Source organism: Panulirus ornatus, chromosome 6 (genome assembly GCF_036320965.1).
Source record: "Panulirus ornatus isolate Po-2019 chromosome 6, ASM3632096v1, whole genome shotgun sequence".
Classification (NCBI taxonomy): Eukaryota; Metazoa; Arthropoda; class Malacostraca; order Decapoda; family Palinuridae; genus Panulirus; species Panulirus ornatus.
This window is the reverse complement of record NC_092229.1, coordinates 35,500,304-35,523,248: the sequence shown is the minus strand read 5'-3', so window position 1 is coordinate 35,523,248 and position 22,945 is coordinate 35,500,304. Positions and strand designations below refer to the sequence as shown.

Genomic DNA, 22,945 nt, shown 5'->3' with positions numbered 1-22,945 from the left:
CAAACACACTCACTCAGCTGCTACCAAAACCCTTGCCTCTCATGATCTTCCTTCTCATGACCAGGTGGATATGCATCAATGATATATATATAATATATATACATATATATATACAGGGAAAAAATGCAATTGAGTGGGAGATGTATAAAAGAAAGAGACAGGAGGTCAAGAGAAAGGTGCAAGAGGTGAAAAAAAGGGCAAATGAGAGTTGGGGTGAGAAAATATCATTAAATTTTAGGGAGAATAAAAAGATGTTCTGGAAGGAGGTAAATAAAGTGCGTAAGACAAGGGATCAAATGGGAACTTCAGTGAAGGGCGCAAATGGGGAGGTGATAACAAGTAGTGGTGATGTGAGAAGGAGATGGAGTGAGTATTTTGGAGGTTTGTTGAATGTGTTTGATGATAGAGTGGCAGATATAGGGTGTTTTGGTCGAGGTGGTGTGCAAAGTGCGAGGGTTAGGGAAAATGAGTTGGTAAACAGAGAAGAGGTAGTAAAAGCTTTGCGGAAGATGAAAGCCGGCAAGGCAGCAGGTTTGGATGGTATTGCAGTGGAATTTATTAAAAAAGGGGGTGACTGTATTGTTGACTGGTTGGTAAGGTTATTCAATGTGTGTATGACTCATGGTGAGGTGCCTGAGGATTGGCGGAATGCGTGCATAGTGCCATTGTACAAAGGCAAAGGGGATAAGAGTGAGTGCTCAAATTACAGAGGTATAAGTTTGTTGAGTATTCCTGGCAAATTATATGGGAGGGTATTGATTGAGAGGGTGAAGGCATGTACAGAGCATCAGATTGGGGAAGAGCAGTGTGGTTTCAGAAGTGGTAGAGGATGTGTGGATCAGGTGTTTGCTTTGAAGAATGTATGTGAGAAATACTTAGAAAAGCAAATGGATTTGTATGTAGCATTTATGGATCTGGAGAAGGCATATGATAGAGTTGATAGAGATGCTCTGCGGAAGGTATTAAGAATATATGGTGTGGGAGGCAAGTTGTTAGAAGCAGTGAAAAGTTTTTATCGAGGATGTAAGGCATGTGTACGTGTAGGAAGAGAGGAAAGTGATTGGTTCTCAGTGAATGTAGGTTTGCGGCAGGGGTGTGTGATGTCTCCATGGTTGTTTAATTTGTTTATGGATGGGGTTGTTAGGGAGGTGAATGCAAGAGTTTTGGAAAGAGGGGCAAGTATGAAGTCTGTTGGGGATGAGAGAGCTTGGGAAGTGAGTCAGTTGTTGTTCGCTGATGATACAGCGCTGGTGGCTGATTCATGTGAGAAACTGCAGAAGCTGGTGACTGAGTTTGGTAAAGTGTGTGAAAGAAGAAAGTTAAGAGTAAATGTGAATAAGAGCAAGGTTATTAGGTACAGTAGGGTTGAGGGTCAATTCAATTGGGAGGTGAGTTTGAGTGGAGAAAAACTGGAGGAAGTGAAGTGTTTTAGATATCTGGGAGTGGATCTGGCAGCGGATGGAACCATGGAAGCGGAAGTGGATCATAGGGTGGGGGAGGGGGCGAAAATTCTGGGGGCCTTGAAGAATGTGTGGAAGTCGAGAACATTATCTCGGAAAGCAAAAATGGGTATGTTTGAAGGAATAGTGGTTCCAACAATGTTGTATGGTTGCGAGGCGTGGGCTATGGATAGAGTTGTGCGCAGGAGGATGGATGTGCTGGAAATGAGATGTTTGAGGACAATGTGTGGTGTGAGGTGGTTTGATCGAGTGAGTAACGTAAGGGTAAGAGAGATGTGTGGAAATAAAAAGAGCGTGGTTGAGAGAGCAGAAGAGGGTGTTTTGAAGTGGTTTGGGCACATGGAGAGAATGAGTGAGGAAAGATTGACCAAGAGGATATATGTGTCGGAGGTGGAGGGAACGAGGAGAAGAGGGAGACCAAATTGGAGGTGGAAAGATGGAGTGAAAAAGATTTTGTGTGATCGGGGTCTGAACATGCAGGAGGGTGAAAGGAGGGCAAGGAATAGAGTGAATTGGAGCGATGTGGTATACCGGGGTTGACATGTTGTCAGTGGATTAAATCAAGGCATGTGAAGCGTCTGGGGTAAACCATGGAAAGCTGTGTAGGTATGTATATTTGCGTGTGTGGACGTATGTATATACATGTGTATGGGGGGGGTTGGGCCATTTCTTTCGTCTGTTTCCTTGCGTTACCTCGCAAACGCGGGAGACAGCGACAAAGTATAATAAAAAAAATATAATATATATATATATATATATATATATATATATATATATATATATATATATATATATATATATATTTGTATATATATATATATATATATTGTATTTTGTAACTTTCTAAAATGGGAAACAGAAGAAGGAGTCATGCGGGGAGTGGATGTAACCAAGATGTGAAAAAAGGAGAGATAGGTAGTATGTTTGAGGAAAGGAACCTGGATGTTTTGGCTCTTAGTGAAACGAAGCTCAAGGGTAAAGGGGAAGAGTGGTTTGGGAATGTTTTGGAAGTAAAGTCAGGGGTTAGTGAGAAGACAAAATCAAGGGAAGGAGTAGCAGTACTCCTGAAACAGGAGTTGTGAGAGTATGTGATAGAATGTAAGAAAGTAAATTCTCGATTAATACGGGTAAAACTGAAAGTTGATGGAGAGAGATGGGTGATTATTGGTGCATATGCACCTGGGCATGAGAAGAAAGATCATGAGAGGCAAGTGTTTTGGGAGCAGCTGAATGAGTGTGTTAGTGGTTCTGATGCACAAGACCGGGTTATAGTGATTAGTGATTTGAATGCAAAGGTGAGTAATGTGGCAGTTGAGGGAATAATTGGTATACATGAAGGTGTTCAGTGCTGTAAATGGAAATGGTGAAGAGCTTGTAGATTTATGTGCTGAAAAAGGACTGGTGATTGGGAATACCTGGTTTAAAAAGCGAGATATACATAAGTATACATATGTAAGTAGGAGAGATGGCCAGAGAGCGTCATTGGATTACATGTTAATGGACAGGCGCGCGAAGGAGAGACTTTTGGATGTTAATGTGCTGAGAGGTGCAACTGGAGAGATGTCTGATCATTATCTTGTGGAGGCTAAGGTGAAGATTTGTATGGGTTTTCAGAGAAGAAGAGTGAATGTTGGGGTGAAGAGGGTGGTGAGAGTAAGTGAGCTTGGGAAGGAGACTTGTGTGAGGAAGTACCAGGAGAGACTGAGTAGAGAATGGAAAAAGGTGAGAACAATGGAAGTAAGGGGAGTGGGGGAGGAATGGGATGTATTTAGGGAATCAGTGATGGATTGCGCAAAAGATGCTTGTGGCATGAGAAGAGTGGGAGGTGGGTTGATTAGAAAGGGTAGTGCGTGGTGGGATGAAGAAGTAAGATTATTAGTGAAAGAGAAGAGAGAGGCATTTGGACGATTTTTGCAGTGAAAAAATGCAATTGAGTGGGAGATGTATAAAAGAAAGAGACAGGAGGTCAAGAGAAAGGTGCAAGACGTGAAAAAGAGGGCAAATGAGAGTTGGGGTGAGAGAGTATCATTAAATTTTAGGGAAAATAAAAAGATGTTCCGGAAAGAGGTAAATAAAGTGCGTAAGACAAGGGAGCAAATGGGAACTTCAGTGAAGGGCGCAAATGGGGAGGTGATAACAAGTAGTGGTGATGTGAGAAGGAGATGGAGTGAGTATTTTGAAGGTTTGTTGAATGTGTTTGATGATAGAGTGGCAGATATAGGGTGTTTTGGTCGAGGTGGTGTGCAAAGTGAGAGGGTTAGGGAAAATGATTTAGTAAACAGAGAAGAGGTAGTGAAAGCTTTGCGGAAGATGAAAGCCAGCAAGGCAGCAGGTTTGGATGGTATTGTAGTGGAATTTATCAAAAAAGGGGGTGACTGTATTATTGACTGGTTGGTAAGGTTATTTAATGTATGTATGACTCATGGTGAGGTGCCTGAGGATTGGCGGAATGCGTGCATAGTGACATTGTACAAAGGCAAAGGGGATAAGAGTGAGTGCTCAAATTACAGAGGTATAAGTTTGTCGAGTATTCCTGGGAAATTATATGGGAGGATATTGATTGAGAGGGTGAAGGAATGTACAGAGCATCAGATTGGGGAAGAGCAGTGTGGTTTCAGAAGTGGTAGAGGATGTGTGGATCATGTGTTTGCTTTGAAGAATGTATGTGAGAAATACTTAGAAAAGCAAATGGATTTGTATGTAGCATTTATGGATCTGGAGAAGGCATATGATAGAGTTGATAGAGATGCTCTGTGGAAAGTATTAAGAATATATGGGTTGGGAGGCAAGTTGTTAGAAGCAGTGAAAAGTTTTTATCGAGGATGTAAGGCATGTGTACGTGTAGGAAGAGAGGAAAGTGATTGGTTCTCAGTGAATGTAGGTTTGCGGCAGGGGTGTGTGATGTCTCCATGGTTGTTTAATTTGTTTATGGATGGGGTTGTTAGGGAGGTGAATGCAAGAGTTTTGGAAAGAGGGGCAAGTATGAAGTCTGTTGGGGATGAGAGAGCTTGGGAAGTGAGTCAGTTGCTGTTCGCTGATGATACAGCGCTGGTGGCTGATTCATGTGAGAAACTGCAGAAGCTGGTGACTGAGTTTGGTAAAGTGTGTGAAAGAAGAAAGTTAAGATGAAATGTGAATAAGAGCAAGGTTATTAGGTACAGTAGGGTTAAGGGTCAAGTCAATTAGGAGGTAAGTTTGAATGGAGAAAAACTGGAGGAAGTTAAGAGTTTTAGATATCTGGGAGTGGATCTGGCAGCGGATGGAACCATGGAAGGAGAAGTGGATCATAGGGTGGGGGAGGGGGCGAAAATCCTGGGAGCCTTGAAGAATGTGTGGAAGTCGAGAACATTATCTCGGAAAGCAAAAATGGGTATGTTTGAAGGAATAGTGATTCCAACAATGTTGTATGGTTGCGAGGCGTGGGCTATAGATAGAGTTGTGCGCAGGAGGATGGATGTGCTGGAAATGAGATGTTTGAGGACAATGTGTGGTGTGAGGTGGTTGATCGAGTAAGTAACGTAAGGGTACGAGAGATGTGTGGAAATAAAAAGAGCGTGGTTGAGAGAGCAGAAGAGGGTGTTTTGAAATGGTTTGGGCACATGGAGAGAATGAGTGAGGAAAGATTGACCAAGAGGATATATGTGTCGGAGGTGGAGGGAACAAGGAGAAGTGGGAGACCAAATTGGAGGTGGAAAGATGGAGTGAAAAAGATTTTGTGTGATCGGGGCTTGAACATGCAGGAGGGTGAAAGGAGGGCAAGGAATACAGTGAATTGGATCGATGTGGTATACCGGGGTTGACGTGCTGTCAGTGGATTGAATCAGGGCATGTGAAGCGTCTGGGGTAATCCATGGAAAGCTGTGTAGGTATGTATATTTGCGTGTGTGGGCGTATGTATATACATGTGTATGGGGTGGGTTGGGCCATTTCTTTCGTCTGTTTCCTTGCGCTACCTCGCAAACGCGGGAGAAAGCGGCAAAAAAAAAAAAAAAGAAAATATATATATATATATATATATATATATGTCTAAACAAACCCAGCTTAATTCTTGTTAAATGGGGATTTTATTATGAAAGTTTACTTGTGGCAGGGTTGAATTCAGAAGTCCATTTTATTTACATTTTTATATGTACAGAACATTTAAGGAAATTGACACAATAAACTCCTGTATATAATTTGGCAGTATAACATTTTGTTTCATACAGTGAATAGTTGAATAGTCTTATTTCTATATTCACTGATATACAGCAGTTTCTGTGATTTGTGCTGTTTGTTTTCCTCTTCTCTTGTGCCTCTTTCCCACGTCTTTGGCCAATGTCTGCGATAGCCGGTGCCAGACATGTCAGTCCTAGGAACCCCATAAACAAGAATCGGTGGATGAAATTGGGCATGTTGGTATTCATGGGTTTACTCCGAGATTCAGATCAAATCCCAGATTTTAGTTAAGGTGTATCATGATAAATCATAGTTTTAAGAAGTTTTCTGCCTTCTGCACTGAACCTGATTTTCTTTGTAAAGATTTTATCAGGTTTCATTGATTTTAATTGTGCTTCAGTTGGTTTGAGGCTTTATTTTTTCCAGAAAGATTGGGCCAGTTTTTCAGCTGCAATACTTTCCTGGTAGAAAGAATATTGTGGTTATTTACTTCAAGAGTATTTATTACCATATAGTATATATATGTTTGTATATATATATATATATATCTATATCTATATTATCTATGATGCCTGTTCCAACTGGAACTCCCTCAAGGGGGTGGCCACGGCAATAGAGTCTCCAAAACTAGAGAGCTCCAGTGCCGCTTCTTAACCTTTAGTGCCTCACCCTTAACAGGCCACTAGCAGAGGGCTACTCAAGTACAGTGTTTGTGGAGGCTCCCACCTAATGTTCCTGCTGACTTCTATCTAATGCTCCTACCAACTACTTCTAGCTAATGTTTTTACCTAATGCTCCCACCTAAATGTTCCTTCCTACAACTTCAAGCTAATACTCCTACCATTTTGCCAAAAGACTGGGCCAATGTATGGTACTCACTGCAGGAATATCTAGAGTTCTGATGAATGAGCTGTGTGAGTTTAGTGTTGTCAGGTGTTATATATGACAAGGAGAGATCGTATGTTTGTAGACAGAATGCCAGTAGTCCATGTGTGGATGTGGCAGAAAGAGAAGATAGCTACCTGGGTCAGAGTTGTGCAACTTCACAACCACCTAACTGCTGGTGAGAGAATGGAAATCCAAAGCAATATCTTTTTAATATCAATGTTCTGTAGCTTGTATATCCATCATGGGGTTGCTTGTAGAATTTAAAGGACATAACTGCTATCATATATGATCTAAACCTTGTCTAAAAATTTGATAAGAGTTAATAACCTATTATTCACTTATGAAATACTTCACAATAGTGGATGATCCCATAGTCTCTCCTGTGAGTCATTGTTAGATGAATCAAGAGAGGCATGCTGAAATGTGTATTTGGATAAATGTTGATTATTTACAAGTTCAGTTATTTTATTGGATTAAGAATACTTCCCACGTATTCCCTGCGTGTCGTAGAAGGCGACTAAAAGGGGTGGGAGCGGGGGGCTGGAAATCCTCCCCTCTCGTTTTTTTTTTTAATTTTCCAAAAGACGGAACAGAGAAGGGGGCCAGGTGAGGGTATTCCCTCAAAGGCCCAGTCCTCTGTTCTTAATGCTACCTCGCTAACGCGGGAAATGGCGAATAGTTTAAAAAAAAAAAAAAAAAAAAAAAAAAAAAATATATATATTTATATATATATTTATTATGTGAATAAGAGCAAGGTTATTAGGTACAGTAGGGTTGAGGGTCAAGTGAATTGGGAGGTGAGTTTGAATGGAGAAAAACTGGAGGAAGTGAAGTGTTTTAGATATCTGGGAGTGGATCTGGCAGCGGATGGAACCATGGAAGCGGAAGTGGATCATAGGGTGGGGAAGGGGGCGAAAATCCTGGGGGCCTTGAAGAATGTGTGGAAGTCGAGAATATTATCTCGGAAAGCAAAAATGGGTATGTTTGAAGGAATAGTGGTTCCAACAATGTTGTACGGTTACGAGGCGTGGGCTATGGATAGAGTTGTGCGCAGGAGGATGGATGTGCTGGAAATGAGATGTTTGAGGACAATGTGTGGTGTGAGGTGGTTTGATCGAGTGAGTAACGTAAGGGTAAGAGAGATGTGTGGAAATAAAAAGAGCGTGGTTGAGAGAGCAGAAGAGGGTGTTTTGAAGTGGTTTGGGCACATGGAGAGGATGAGTGTGGAAAGATTGACCAAGAGGATATATGTGTCGGAGGTTGAGGGAACGAGGAGAAGAGGGAGACCAAATTGGAGGTGGAAAGATGGAGTGAAAAAGATTTTGTGTGATCGGGGCCTGAACATGCAGGAGGGTGAAAGGAGGGCAAGGAATAGAGTGAATTGGAGCGATGTGGTATACCGGGGTTGACGTGCTGTCAGCGGATTGAATCAAGGCATGTGAAGCGTCTGGAGTAAACCATGGAAAGATGTGTAGGTATGTATATTTGCGTGTGTGGACGTATTTATATACATGTGTATGGGGGGGGTTGGGCCATTTCTTTCGTCTGTTTCCTTGCGCTACCTCGCAAACGCGGGAGACAGCGACAAAACATAATAAAAAAAATATAATTATTTTTTTATTTCATTATACTTTGTCGCTGTCTCCCGCGTTTGCGAGGTAGCGCAAGGAAACAGACGAAAGAAATAGCCCAACCCCCCCCCCATACACATGTATATACATACGTCCACACACGCAAATATACATACCTACGCAGCTTTCCATGGTTTACCCCAGACGTCAACCCCGGTATACCACATCGCTCCAATTCACTCTATTCCTTGCCCTCCTTTCACCCTCCTGCATGTTCAGGCCCCGATCACACAAAATCTTTTTCACTCCATCTTTCCACGGAAAGCAAAAATGGGTATGTTTGGTCTCCAATTTGGTCTCCCTCTTCTCCTCGTTCCCTCCACCTCCGACACATATATCCTCTTGGTCAATCTTTCCTCACTCATTCTCTCCATGTGCCCAAACCACTTCAAAACACCCTCTTCTACTCTCTCAACCACGCTCTTTTTATTTCCACACATCTCTCTTACCCTTACGTTACTCACTTGATCAAACCACCTCACACCACACATTGTCCTCAAACATCTCATTTCCAGCACATCCATCCTCCTGCGCACAACTCTATCCATAGCCCACGCCTCGCAACCATACAACATTGTTGGAACCACTATTCCTTCAAACATACCCATTTTTGCTTTCCGAGATAATGTTCTCGACTTCCACACATTCTTCAAGGCCCCCAGAATTTTCGCCCCCTCCCCCACCCTATGATCCACTTCCACTTCCATGGTTCCATACGCTGCCAGATCCACTCCCAGGTATCTAAAACACTTCACTTCCTCCAGTTTTTCTCCATTCAAACTCACCTCCCAATTGACTTGACCCTCAACCCTACTGTACCTAATAACCTTGCTCTTATTCACATTTACTCTTAACTTTCTTCTTCCACACACTTTACGAATCTCAGTCACCAGCTTCTGCAGTTTCTCACATGAATCAGCCACCAGTGCTGTATCATCAACGAACAACAACTGACTCACTTCCCAAGCTCTCTCATCCCCAACAGACTTCATACTTGCCCCTCTTTCCAAAACTCTTGCATTTACCTCCCTAACAACCCCATCCATAAACAAATTAAACAACCATGGAGACATCACACACCCCTGCCGCAAACCTACATTCACTGAGAACCAATCACTTTCCTCTCTTCCTACACGTACACATGCCTTACATCCTCGACAAAAACTTTTCACTGCTTCTAACAACTTTCCTCCCACACCATATATTCTTAATACCTTCCACAGAGCATCTCTATCAACTCTATCATATGCCTTCTCCAGATCCATAAATGCTACATACAAATCCATTTGTTTTTCTAAGTATTTCTCTGTTCTTAACGCTAGTATGAAAGAAAGAAAGAAAGATTCTTCAAAGTAAACACCTGATCCACACATCCTCTACTACTTCTGAAACCACACTGCTCTTCCCCAATCTGATACTCTGTACATGCCTTCACCCTCTCAATCAATACCCTCCCATATAATTTACCAGGAATACTCAACAAACTTATACCTCTGTAATTTGAGCACTCACTCTTATCCCCTTTGCCTTTGTACAATGGCACTATGCACGCATTCCGCCAATCCTCAGGCACCTCACCATGAGTCATACATACATTAAATAACCTTACCAACCAGTCAACAATACAGTCACCCCCTTTTTAATAAATTCCACTGGAATACCATCCAAACCTGCTGCCTTGCCGGCTTTCATCTTCCGCAAAGCTTTCACTACCTCTTCTCTGTTTACCAAATCATTTTCCCTAACCCTCTCACTTTGCACACCACCTCGACCAAAACACCCTATATCTGCCACTCTATCATCAAACACATTCAACAAACCTTCAAAATACTCACTCCATCTCCTTCTCACATCACCACTACTTGTTATCACCTCCCCATTTGCGCCCTTCACTGAAGTTCCCATTTGCTCCCTTGTCTTACGCACTTTATTTACCTCCTTCCAGAACATCTTTTTATTCTCACTAAAATTTAATGATACTCTCTCACCCCAACTCTCATTTGCCCTTTTTTTTCACCTCTTGCACCTTTCTCTTGACCTCCTGTCTCTTTCTTTTATACATCTCCCACTCAATTGCATTTTTTCCCTGCAAAAATCGTCCAAATGCCTCTCTCTTCTCTTTCACTAATACTCTTACTTCTTCATCCCACCACTCACTACCCTTTCTAATCAACCCACCTCCCACTCTTCTCATGCCACAAGCATCTTTTGTGCAATCCATCACTGATTCCCTAAATACATCCCATTCCTCCCCCACTCCCCTTACTTCCATTGTTCTCACCTTTTTCCATTCTGTACTCAGTCTCTCCTGGTACTTCCTCACACAAGTCTCCTTCTCAAGCTCACTTACTCTCACCACCCTCTTCACCGCAACATTCACACTTCTTTTCTGAAAACCTATACAAATCTTCACCTTAGCCTCCACAAGATAATGATCAGACATCCCTCCAGTTGCACCTCTCAGCACATTAACATCCAAAAGTCTCTCTTTCGCGTGCCTATCAATTAACACGTACCTGTGGAAGGTATTAAGAATATATGGTGTGGGAGGCAAGTTGTTAGAAGCACTGAAAAGTTTTTATCGAGGATGTGAGGCATGTGTACGTGTACGAAGAGAGGAAAGTGATTGGTTCTCAGTGAATGTAGGTTTGCGGCAGGGGTGTGTGATGTCTCCATGGTTGTTTAATTTGATTATGGATGGGGTTATTAGGGAGGTGAATGCAAGAGTTTTGGAAAGAGGGGCAAGTATGAGGTCTGTTGGGGATGAGAGAGCTTGGGAAGTGAGTCAGTTGTTGTTCGCTGATGATACAGCGCTGGTGGCTGATTCATGTGAGAAACTGCAGAAGCTGGTGACTGAGTTTGGTAAAGTGTGTGAAAGAAGAAAGTTAAGAGTAAATGTGAATAAGAGCAAGGTTATTAGGTACAGTAGGGTTGAGGGTCAAGTCAATTGGGAGGTAAGTTTGAATGGAGAAAAACTGGAGGAAGTAAAGTGTTTTAGATATCTGGGAGTGGATCTGGCAGCAGATGGAACTATGGAAGCGGAAGTGGATCATAGGGTGGGGGAGGGGGTGAAAATTCTGGGAGCCTTGAAGAATGTGTGGAAGTCAAGAACATTATCTCGGAAAGCAAAAATGGGTACGTTTGAAAGAATAGTGGTTCCAACAATGTTGTATGGTTGCGAGGCGTGGGCTATGGATAGAGTTGTGCGCAGGAGGATGGATGTGCTGGATATGAGATGTTTGAGGATAATGTGTGGTGTGAGGTGGTTTGATCGAGTAAGTAACGTAAGGGTAAGAGAGATGTGTGGAAATAAAAAGAGCGTGGTTGAGAGAGCAGAAGAGGGTGTTTTGAAATGGTTTGGGCACATGGAGAGAATGAGTGAGGAAAGATTGACCAAGAGGATATATGTGTCGGAGGTGGAGGGAACGAGGAGAAGTGGTAGACGAAATTTTAGGTGGAAAGATGGAGTGAAAAAGATTTTGTGTGATCGGGGCCTGAACATGTAGGAGGGTGAAAGGAGGGCAAGGAATAGAGTGAATTGGATCGATGTGGTATACCGGGGTTGACGTGCTGTCAGTGGGTTGAATCAGGGCATGTGAAGCGTCTGGGGTAAACCATGGAAAACTGTGTAGGTATGTATATTTGCGTGTGTGGACCTATGTATATACATGTGTATGGGGGTGGGTTGGGCCATTTCTTTCGTCTGTTTCCTTGCGCTACCTCACAAACGCGGGAGACAGCGGCAAAAAAAAAAAAATATATATATATATATATATATATGGATTTGTATGTAGCATTTATGGATCTGGAGAAGGCATATGATAGAGTTGATAGAGATGCTCTGTGGAAGGTATTAAGAATATATGGTGTGGGAGGCAAGATGTTAGAAGCAGTGAAAAGATTTTATCGAGGATGTAAGGCATGTGTACGTGTAGGAAGAGAGGAAAGTGATTGGTTCTCAGTGAATGTAGCTTTGTGGCAGGGGTGTGTGATGTCTCCATGGTTGTTTAATTTGTTTATGGATGGGGTTGTTAGGGAGGTGAATGCAAGAGTTTTGGAAAGAGGGGCAAGTATGCAGTCTGTTGTGGATGAGAGAGCTTGGGAAGTGAGTCAGTTGTTGTTCGCTGATGATAAAGCGCTGGTGGCTGATTCATGTGAGAAACTGGAGAAGCTGGTGACTGAGTTTGGTAAAGTGTGTGAAAGAAGAAAGTTAAGAGTAAATGTGAATAAGAGCAAGGTTATTAGGTACAGTAGGGTTGAGGGTCACGTCAATTGGGAGGTAAGTTTGAATGGAGAAAAACTGGAGGAAGTAAAGTGTTTTAGATATCTGGGAGTGGATCTGGCAGCGGATGGAACCATGGAAGCAGAAGTGGATCATAGGGTGGGGGAGGGGGCGAAAATTCTGGGAGCCTTGAAGAATGTGTGGAAGTCAAGAACATTATCTCGGAAAGCAAAAATGGGTATGTTTGAAGGAATAGTGGTTCCAACAATGTTGTATGGTTGCGAGACGTGGGCTATGGATAAAGTTGTGCGCAGGAGGGTGGATGTGCTGGAAATGAGATGTTTGAGGACAATGTGTGGTGTGAGGTGGTTTGATCGAGTAAGTAACGTAAGGGTAAGAGAGATGTGTGGAAATAAAAAGAGCGTGGTTGAGAGAGCAGAAGAGGGTGTTTTGAAATGGTTTGGGCACATGGAGAGAATGAGTGAGGAACGATTGACCAAGAGGATATATGTGTCGGAGGTGGAGGGAACGAGGAGAAGTGGGAGACCAAATTGGAGGTGGAAAGATGGAGTGAAAAAGATTTTGTGTGATCGGGGCCTGAACATGCAGGAGGGTGAAAGGAGGGCAAGGAATAGAGTGAATTGGATCGATGTGGTATACCGGGGTTGACGTGCTGTCAGTGGATTGAATCAGGGCATGTGAAGCCTCTGGGGTAAACCATGGAAAGCTGTGTAGGTATGTATATTTGCGTGTGTGGACGTATGTATATACATGTGTATGGGGGTGGGTTGGGCCATTTCGTTCGTCTGTTTCCTTGCGCTACCTCGCAAACACGGGAGACAGCGACAAAGCAAAAAAAAAAAAAAAGAATATATATATATATATATGTGTGTGTGTATATATATATATATCATAGGGCGGGGGAGGGGGCGAAAATCCTGGGAGCCTTGAAGAATGTGTGGAAGTTGAGAACATTATCTCGGAAAGCAAAAATTGGTATGTTTGAAGGAATAGTCGTTCCAACAATGTTGTATGGTTGCGAGGCGTGGCCTATGGATAGAGTTGTGCACAGGAGGGTGGATGTGCTAGAAATGAGATGTTTGAGGACAATGTGTGGTGTGAGGTGGTTTGATCGAGTAATAAATGTAAGGGCAAGAGAGATGTGTGGAAATAAAAAGAGCGTGGTTGAGAGAGCATAAGAGGGTGTTTTGAAATGGTTTGGGCACATGGAGAGAATGAGTGAGGAAAGATTGACCAAGAGGATATATGTGTCGGAGGTGGAGGGAACGAGGAGAAGTGGGAGACCAAATTGGAGGTGGAAAGATGGAGTGAAAAAGATTTTTTGTGATCGGGGCCTGAACATGAAGGAGGGTTAAAGGCGGGCAAGGAATAGAGTGAATTAGATCGATGTGGTATACTGGGGTTGACGTGCTGTCAGTGGATTGAATCAGGGCATGTGAAGCGTCTGGGGTAAACCATGGAAAGTTGTGTGGGGCCTGGATGTGGAAAGGGAGCTGTGGTTTCGGGCATTATTGCGTGACAGCTGGAGACTGAGTGTGAACGAATGGGGCCTTTGTTGTGTTTTCCTAGTGCTACCTCGCACACATGAGGGAGGAGGGAGATGGTATTCCATGTGTGGGAAGCTGGCGATGGGAATGAATAGGGGCAGACAATGTGAATTGTGTGCATGGTTATATATGTATGTGTCTATGTGTGTATATATATGTGTACCTTGAGATGTATAGGTATGTATATTTGTGTGTGTGGGCGTGTGTGTGTGTACATTGTGTATGGGGGTGGGTTGTGCCATTTCTTTCATTTTTTTCCTTGCGCTACCTCGCAAACGCGGGAGACAGCGACAAAGCAAAATGAAAAATAAAAAATATATATATATCATATTATCCCTGGGGTAAGGGGAGAAAGAATACTTCCTACGCATTCCTCACGTGTCGTAGAAGGCGACTAAAGCGGACGGGAGCGGGGGGCCAGAAACCCTCCCCTCCTTGTATTTTAACTTTCTAAAATGGGAAACAGAAGAAGGAGTCACACGAGGAGTGCTCATCCTCCTCGAAGGCTCAGATTGGGGTGTCTAAATGTGTATGGATGTAACCAAGATGAGAAAAAAGGAGAGATAGGTAGTATGTTTGAGGAAAGGAACCTGGATGTTTTGGCTCTGAGTGAAACAAAGCTCAAGGGTAAAGGGGAAGAGTGGTTTGGGAATGTCTTGGGAGTAAAGTCAGGGGTTAGTGAGAGGACAAGAGCAAGGGAAGGAGTAGCACTACTCCTGAATCAGGAGTTGTGCGAGTATGTGATAGAGTGTAAGAAAGGAAATTCTAGATTGATATGGGTAAAACTGAAAGTTGATGGAGAGAGATGGGTGATTATTGGTGCATATGCACCTGGGCATGAGAAGAAAGATCATGAGAGGCAAGTGTTTTGGGAGCAGCTGAATGAGTGTGTTAGTGGTTTTGATGCACAAGACCGGGTTATAGTGATGGGTGATTTGAATGCAAAGGTGAGTAATGTGGCAGTTGAGGGAATAATTGGTATACATGGAGTGTTCAGTGTTGTAAATGGAAATGGTGAAGAGCTTGTAGATTTATGTGCTGAAAAAGGACTGGTGATTGGGAATACCTGGTTTAAAAAGCGAGATATACATAAGTATACGTATGTAAGTAGGAGATATGGCCAGAGAGCGTTATTGGATTACGTGTTAATTGATCGACGCACAAAAGAGAGACTTTTGGATGTTAATGTGCTGAGAGGTGCAACTGGAGGGATGTCTGATCATTATCTTGTGGAGGCGAAGGTGAAGATTTTTGGGGGTTTTCAGAAAAGAAGAGAGAATGTTGGGGTGAAGAGAGTGGTGAGAGTAAGTGAGCTTGGGAAGGAGACTTGTGTGAGGAAGTACCAGGAGAGACTGAGTACAGAATGGAAAAAGGTGAGAACAAAGGAGGTAAGGGGAGTGGGGGAGGAATGGGATGTATTTAGTGAAGCAGTGTTGGTTTGTGCAAAAGATGCTTGTAGTATGAGAAGCATGGGAGGTGGGTTGATTAGAAAAGGTAGTGAGTGGTGGGATGAAGAAGTAAGATTATTAGTGAAAGAGAAGAGAGAGGCATTTGGACGATTTTTGCAGGGAAAAAATGCAAATGAGTGGGAGAGGTATAAAAGAAAGAGGCAGGAGGTCAAGAGAAAGGTGCAAGAGGTGAAAAAGAGGGCAAATGAGAGTTGGGGTGAGAAAGTATCATTAAATTTCAGGAAGAATAAAAAGATGTTTTGGAAGGAGGAAAATAAAGTACGTAAGACGAGGGAGCAAATGGGAACTTCAGTGAAGGGGGATAATGGGGAGGTGACAATAAGTAGTGGTGATGTGAGAAGGTGATGGAGTGAGTATTTTGAAGGTTTGTTGAATGTGTTTGATGATAGAGTGGCAGATATAGGGTGTTTTGGTCGAGGTGGTGTGCAAAGTGAGAGGGTTAGGGAAAATGATTTGGTAAATAGAGAAGAGGTAGTAAAAGCTTTACAGAAGATGAAAGCCGGCAAGGCAGCAGGTTTGGATGGTAATGCAGTGGACTTTATTAAAAAAGGGGGTGACTGTATTGTCGACTGGTTGGTAAGGTTATTTAATGTATGTATGATTCATGGTGAGGTGCCTGAGGATTGGCGCAATGCTTGCATAGTGCCACTGTACAAAGGCAAAGGGGATAAGAGTGAGTGCTCAAATTACAGAGGTATAAGTTTGTCGAGTATTCCTGGGAAATTATATGGGAGGGTATTGATTGAGAGGGTGAAGGCATGTACAGAGCATCAGATTGGGGAAGAGCAGTGTGGTTTCAGAAGTGGTAGAGGATGTGTGGATCAGGTGTTTGCTTTGAAGAATGTATGTGAGAAATACTTAGAAAAACAAATGGATTTGTATGTAGCATTTATGGATCTGGAGAAGGCATATGATAGAGTTGATAGAGATGCTCTGTGGAAGGTTTTAAGAATATATGGTGTGGGAGGCAAGATGTTAGAAGCAGTGAAATGATTTTATCGAGGATGTAAGGCATGTGTACGTGTAGGAAGAGAGGAAAGTGATTGGTTCTCAGTGAATGTAGCTTTGCGGCAGGGGTGTGTGATGTCTCCATGGTTGTTTAATTTGTTTATCGATGGGGTTGTTAGGGAGGTGAATGCAAGAGTTTTGGAAAGAGGGGCAAGTATGCAGTCTGTTGTGGATGAGAGAGCTTGGGAAGTGAGTCAGTTGTTGTTCGCTGATGATACAGCGCTGGTGGCTGATTCATGTAAGAAACTGCAGAAGCTGGTGACTGAGTTTGGTAAAGTGTGTGAAAGAAGAAAGTTAAGAGTAAATGTGAATAAGAGCATGGTTATTAGGTACAGTAGGGTTGAGGGTCAAGTCAATTGGGAGGTAAGTTTGAATGGAGAAAAACTGGAGGAAGTAAAGTGTTTTAGATATCTGGGAGTGGATCTGGCAGCGGATGGAACCATGGAAGCAGACATGAATCATAGGGTGGGGGAGGGGGCGAAAATTCTGGGAGCTTGAAGAATGTTTGGAAGTCAAGAACATTATCTCGGAAAGCAAAAATGGGGGTGTTTGAAGGAATAGTGGTTCCAACAATGTTGTATGGTTGCGAGGCGTGGGCTATGGATAGAGTTGTGCGGAGGAGGGTGGATGTGCTGGAAATGAGATGTTTGAGGACAATGTGTGGTGTGAGGTGGTTTGATCGAGTAAGTAACGTAAGGGTAAGATAGATGGGTAGAAATAAAAAGAGCATGGGAGCATGGTTGAGAGAGCAGAAGAGGGTGTTTTGAAATGGTTTGGGCACATGGAGAGAATGAGTGACGAACGATTGACCAAGAGGATATATGTGTCGGAGGTGGAGGGAACGAGGAGAAGTGGGAGACCAAATTGGAGGTGGAAAGATGGAGTGAAAAAGATTTTGTGTGATTGGGGCCTGAACATGCAGGAGGGTGAAAGGAGGGCAAGGAATAGAGTGAATTGGATCGATGTGGTATATCGGGGTTGACGAGCTGTCAGTGGATTGAATCAGGGCATGTGAAGCGTCTGGGGTAAACCAGGGAAAGCTGTGTAGGTATGTATATTTGCGTGTGTGGACGTGTATGTATATACATGTGCATGGGGGTGGGTTGAGCCATTTCTTTCGTCTGTTTCCTTGCACTACCTCGCAAACGCGGGAGACAGTGACGAAGCAAAAAAAAAAAAAAAATATATATATATATATATATATATATATATATATATATATATATATATATATATATTTTTTTTTTATTATACATATTTTTTTTTCATACTATTCACCATTTCCCGGGTTAGCGAGGTAGCGTTAAGAAAAGAGGACTGGGCCTTTGAAGGACTATCCTCACCTGGCCCCCTTCTCTGTTCCTTCTTTTGGAAAAAAAAAAAAAAAATGAGAGGGGAGGATTTCCAGCCCCCCGCTCCCTCCCCTTTCCGTCGCCTTCTACGACACGCAGGGAATACGTGGGAAGTATTCTTTCTCCCCTATCCCCAGGGATATATATATATATATATATATATATATATATATATATATTTATATATACACATGTACACATTCATCCATTCCTGTCACTACCCTGCCCCACAGGAAACAGCATCGCTACCCCCTGCTTCAGCTAAGTAGCAATAGGGAAACAGAAAAAGAAGGCCACATTCATTCACACTTATTCTCCAGTTGTCATGTGTAATGCACCGAAACCACAGCTCTCTATCCACATCCAGGCCCCACACACCTCTCCATGGTTTACCCCAGACTCTTCAAATGCCCTCAAATCCACCTCCAATTTGGTCTCCCACCTCTGACACATATATCCTCTTTGTCAATCTTTTTTCACTCAATCTCTCCATATGTCCAAACCATTTCAACACATCCTCTTCTGCTCTCTCAACCCTACTCTTTGTTATTTCCACACATCTCTCTCACCCTTTCATTAGTTACCTGATCAAACCACCTTACACTACATATTGTCCTCAAACGTTTCATTTCTAGCACATCCACCTACCTCTGTACAACACTATCTACAGCCCATCCTTCACAACCGCATAATATTGTTGGAATTAATATTCCTTCAAACATACCCATTTTTGCTCTCCGAGATAATGATCTCTCCTTCCACACATTCTTCATCACTCCCAGAACCTTTGCCCCTTCCTCCACCTATGACTCACTTCTGCTTCCATGGTTCCATCCACAACTAAGTCCACTTCAAGATATCTAAAACATTTCACTTCCTCCAATTCTTCTCCATTCAAACATACAGCCCAATTAACTTGTCCCTCACCCTACTGAACTTAGTAGCCTTGTTCTTACTCATATCTACTCTCAACTTTCTCCTTTCACACACTTTTCCAAGGTCAGTCACCAACTTCTGCAGTTTCTCACATGAATCAGCCACTAGAGCTGTATCATCAGCAAACAACAACTGACTCACTTCCCAGGCCCACTCATACCTAACAGACTCTTGCATTTACATCCCTCACCACCCTATCCATAAACACATCAAACAACCATGGGGACATCACACACCCCTGCCACGAACTGACATTCACTGGAAACCAATCACTCTCCTCTCTTCCTACTCATACACATGCCTTAAATCCTTGATAAAAACTTTTCACTGCTTCTAGCAACTTACCTCCCACACCATATACTCCTAGAACCTTCCACAAAGCATCTCTATCAACCCTATCATGTCTTCTCCAGATCCATAAATGCTACATACAAATCGATCTGTTTTTCTAAGTATTTCTCACATACATCCTTCAAAGCAAACACCTGATCCACACACCCTCTACCACTTTTGAATGGTAACACAAAAAAGTGATGAAATTATTCTATATTCTCTGAATAGTACTACAGTGGTGACATGCTAAGTATTCTTTAATTCAGAGATGGAAGTAAAGAGAGCATAGAACAGAAACATGGGAAATGTCATTTTTGTTAAGAGTGAAAAAGAAATGTTGAAACATCAGTAATTACAGCAATGACCAAAATGGAAAGAAAACTGGAATGAATTTAAAGAAGCAAAGGAGGACACTGACGGATGATATTTCAGAAACCAGGAACTTAATGAAGAACTTATCAAAAGTTTTATAAACACCAAGGGTAACAAAACAAGCAACCCTAAGATGAAAACCAATGAGTGAGGCAAACAACAATGTCACAGAATGATTTTGATTTACCAGAAACCATACTAGCATACAGAATTATTTCTTTACGATGAAATCAGTCCAGTGCCCTTAACCATACTAACCATGTGTGGCGTTGTTGTCAGTTCCTTCACCACATCAACATGTCCCATCAGAGCAGCAAGCATGAGTGGTGTGTCACCAGCCCAGTCACGGATGTTACGATGAAGATACAGCTGCCTGTGTAAGTAACGCACTACGGCTACCTGTCCCCCTACACAGGCACTTGAAAGCAAGGTGTAACCATCCCCATCTGCTGCATTGATGTCATTCCCATTTTGTAAATAATCTCTTACACTTAAAATCTCTCCATTCTTTGAAGCTAGGTACATGTCCTAGAAAAATCAAGAAAAAGGTTATCACAATCTATTTCATGTTTAACTAACTGAATAATTCTGTATACACTCAAGTACTGCCTGATTTTCAGCTGAAAAATCCTGATATCTTCATATATCTCATGTACAAGTTGATGTAAGTATTTGAAAGCATACTCTAGGCATATCAGTACCTACCCTAGACATATCCAACACCCACCATAATGTGGTATCACTGTGGATATGTTGTGTATCTTAACCCATAATTTCTACTAAATATATGTAAAAAATTCCAGTTGCATAATAGACAAGTCCCTCCTCAATTTTAGACATTTAAATAGAGACATTTTAACAGTAATATTAATGGATTACATATTTCAAAACATTATTTATATTTATTTATTATACTTTGTCGCTGTCTCCCGCGTTTGCGAGGTAGCGCAAGGAAACAGACGAAAGAAATGGCCCAACCCCCCCCCCATACACATGTATATACATACGTCCACACACGCAAATATACATACCTACACAGCTTTCCATGGTTCACCCCAGACGCTTCACATGCCCTGCTTCAATCCACTGACAGCAGGTCAACCCCGGTATACCACATCGCTCCAATTCACTCTATTCCTTGCCCTCCTTTCACCCTCCTGCATGTTCAGGCCCCGATCACACAAAATCTTTTTCACTCCATCTTTCCACCTCCAATTTGGTCTCCCTCTTCTCCTTGTTCCCTCCACCTCCGAGACATATATCCTCTTGGTCAATCTTTCCTCACTCATCCTCTCCATGTGCCCAAACCACTTCAAAACACCCTCTTCTGCTCTCTCACCCACGCTCTTTTTATTTCCACACATCTCTCTTACCCTTACGTTACTCACTCGATCAAACCACCTCACACCACACATTGTCCTCAAACCTCATTTCCAGCACATCCATCCTCCTGCGCACAACTCTATCCATAGCCCACGCCTCGCAACCATACAACATTGTTGGAACCACTATTCCTTCAAACATACCCATTTTTGCTTTCCGAGATAATGTTCTCGACTTCAACACATTCTTCAAGACCCCCAGGATTTTCGCCCCCTCCCCCACCCTATGATCCACTTCCGCTTCCATGGTTCCATCCGCTGCCAGATCCACTCCCAGATATCTAAAACACTTCACTTCCTCCAGTTTTTCTCCATTCAAACTCACCTCCCAATTGACTTGACCCTCAACCCTACTGTACCTAATAACCTTGCTCTTATTCACATTTACTCTTAACTTTCTTCTTCCACACACTTTTCCAAACTCAGTCACCAGCTTCTGCAGTTTCTCACATGAATCAGCCACCAGCGCTGTATCATCAGCGAACAACAACTGACTTACTTCCCAAGCTCTCTCATCCCCAACAGACTTCATACTTGCCCCTCTTTCCAAAACTCTTGCATTTACCTCCCTAACAACCCCATCCATAAACAAATTAAACAACCATGGAGACATCACACACCCCTGCCGCAAACCTACATTCACTGAGAACCAATCACTTTCCTCTCTTCCTACACGTACACATGCCTTACATCCTCGATAAAAACTTTTCACTGCTTCTAACAACTTGCCTCCCACACCATATATTCTTAATACCTTCCACAGAGCATCTCTATCAACTCTATCATATGCCTTCTCCAGATCCATAAATGCTACATACAAATCCATTTGCTTTTCTAAGTATTTCTCACATACATTCTTCAAAGCAAACACCTGATCCACACATCCTCTACCACTTCTGAAACCACACTGCTCTTCCCCAATCTGATGCTCTGTACATGCCTTCACCCTCTCAATCAATACCCTCCCATATAATTTACCAGGAATACTCAACAAACTTATACCTCTGTAATTTGAGCACTCACTCTTATCCCCTTTGCCTTTGTACAATGGCACTATGCATGCATTACGCCAATCCTCAGGCACCTCACCATGAGTCATACATACATTAAATAACCTTACCAACCAGTCAACAATACAGTCACCCCCTTTTTTAATAAATTCCACTGCAATACCATCCAAACCTGCTGCCTTGCCGGCTTTCATCTTCCGCAAAGCTTTCACTACCTCTTCTCTGTTTACCAAATCATTTTCCCTAACCCTCTCACTTTGCACACCACCTCGACCAAAACACCCTATATCTGCCACTCTATCATCAAACACATTCAACAAACCTTCAAAATACTCACTCCATCTCCTTCTCACATCACCACTACTTGTTATCACCTCCCCACTTGCGCCCTTCACTGAAGTTCCCATTTGCTCCCTTGTCTTACGCACTTTATTTACCTCCTTCCAGAACATCTTTTTATTCTCCCTAAAATTTAATGATACTCTCTCACCCCAACTCTCATTTGCCCTTTTTTTCACCTCTTGCACCTTTCTCTTGACCTCCTGTCTCTTTCTTTTATACATCTCCCACTCAATTGCATTTTTTCCCTGCAAAAATCATCCAAATGCCTCTCTCTTCTCTTTCACTAATACTCTTACTTCTTCATCCCACCACTCATGAAACATACACTAACATATATCAAGATAATATCAAAGGCAACTGGAGAATCTACTACAGAAATACTAACTGTACATCAGATCGATAGGACTAACCTACGGTATGTGAACGTAGGTTAAAGGAGGTTAAGCTAAGCCTACTATAAGTACGAAACTTAAGTACACTGGTAATACACACCTAATTTTCTATGATGTAAGCTCAGCAAAATTATATGTTTTAAAGAGGCTGAGGGTTCTTCAGCACATGATGAGGAAAAGTTCCTTCCAAGGTGGCAGAATATGCCTTTCATGAAGGCCAGCCACCCTTGCTCACTATTTCCCACTTCACCATTGAGCTATATGGATGTGCACCCTCCTCCATAATTTTCAACCATGTGCGATGTTTACACCTCAAGATGCTTAACCATCCCTCAATTGCTACCTCTACTTTCCGATGAAACAGAAGACTCGAAACTTTCAATGGGTCAAAGAGTGAGTTGGTCAATGAGTGAGCCAGAGGTGTG

At 42.5% G+C, this 22,945-nt stretch overlaps 1 protein-coding gene across 4 annotated transcripts in view; it reads right to left on the bottom strand.

Moving 5' to 3' along the window:
* The window catches only part of LOC139749156 (alpha-latrocrustotoxin-Lt1a-like), a 180,940-nt gene that overhangs the window by 79,642 nt on the left and 78,353 nt on the right, over window positions 1-22,945 (bottom strand). For all 4 annotated transcript variants that reach the window (XM_071662795.1, XM_071662797.1, XM_071662794.1 and 1 more), the window contains one exon: window positions 19,653-19,922. In XM_071662795.1, the coding sequence (XP_071518896.1) occupies window positions 19,653-19,922 (270 nt within the window). The remainder of the gene's footprint in view (window positions 1-19,652; window positions 19,923-22,945) is intronic.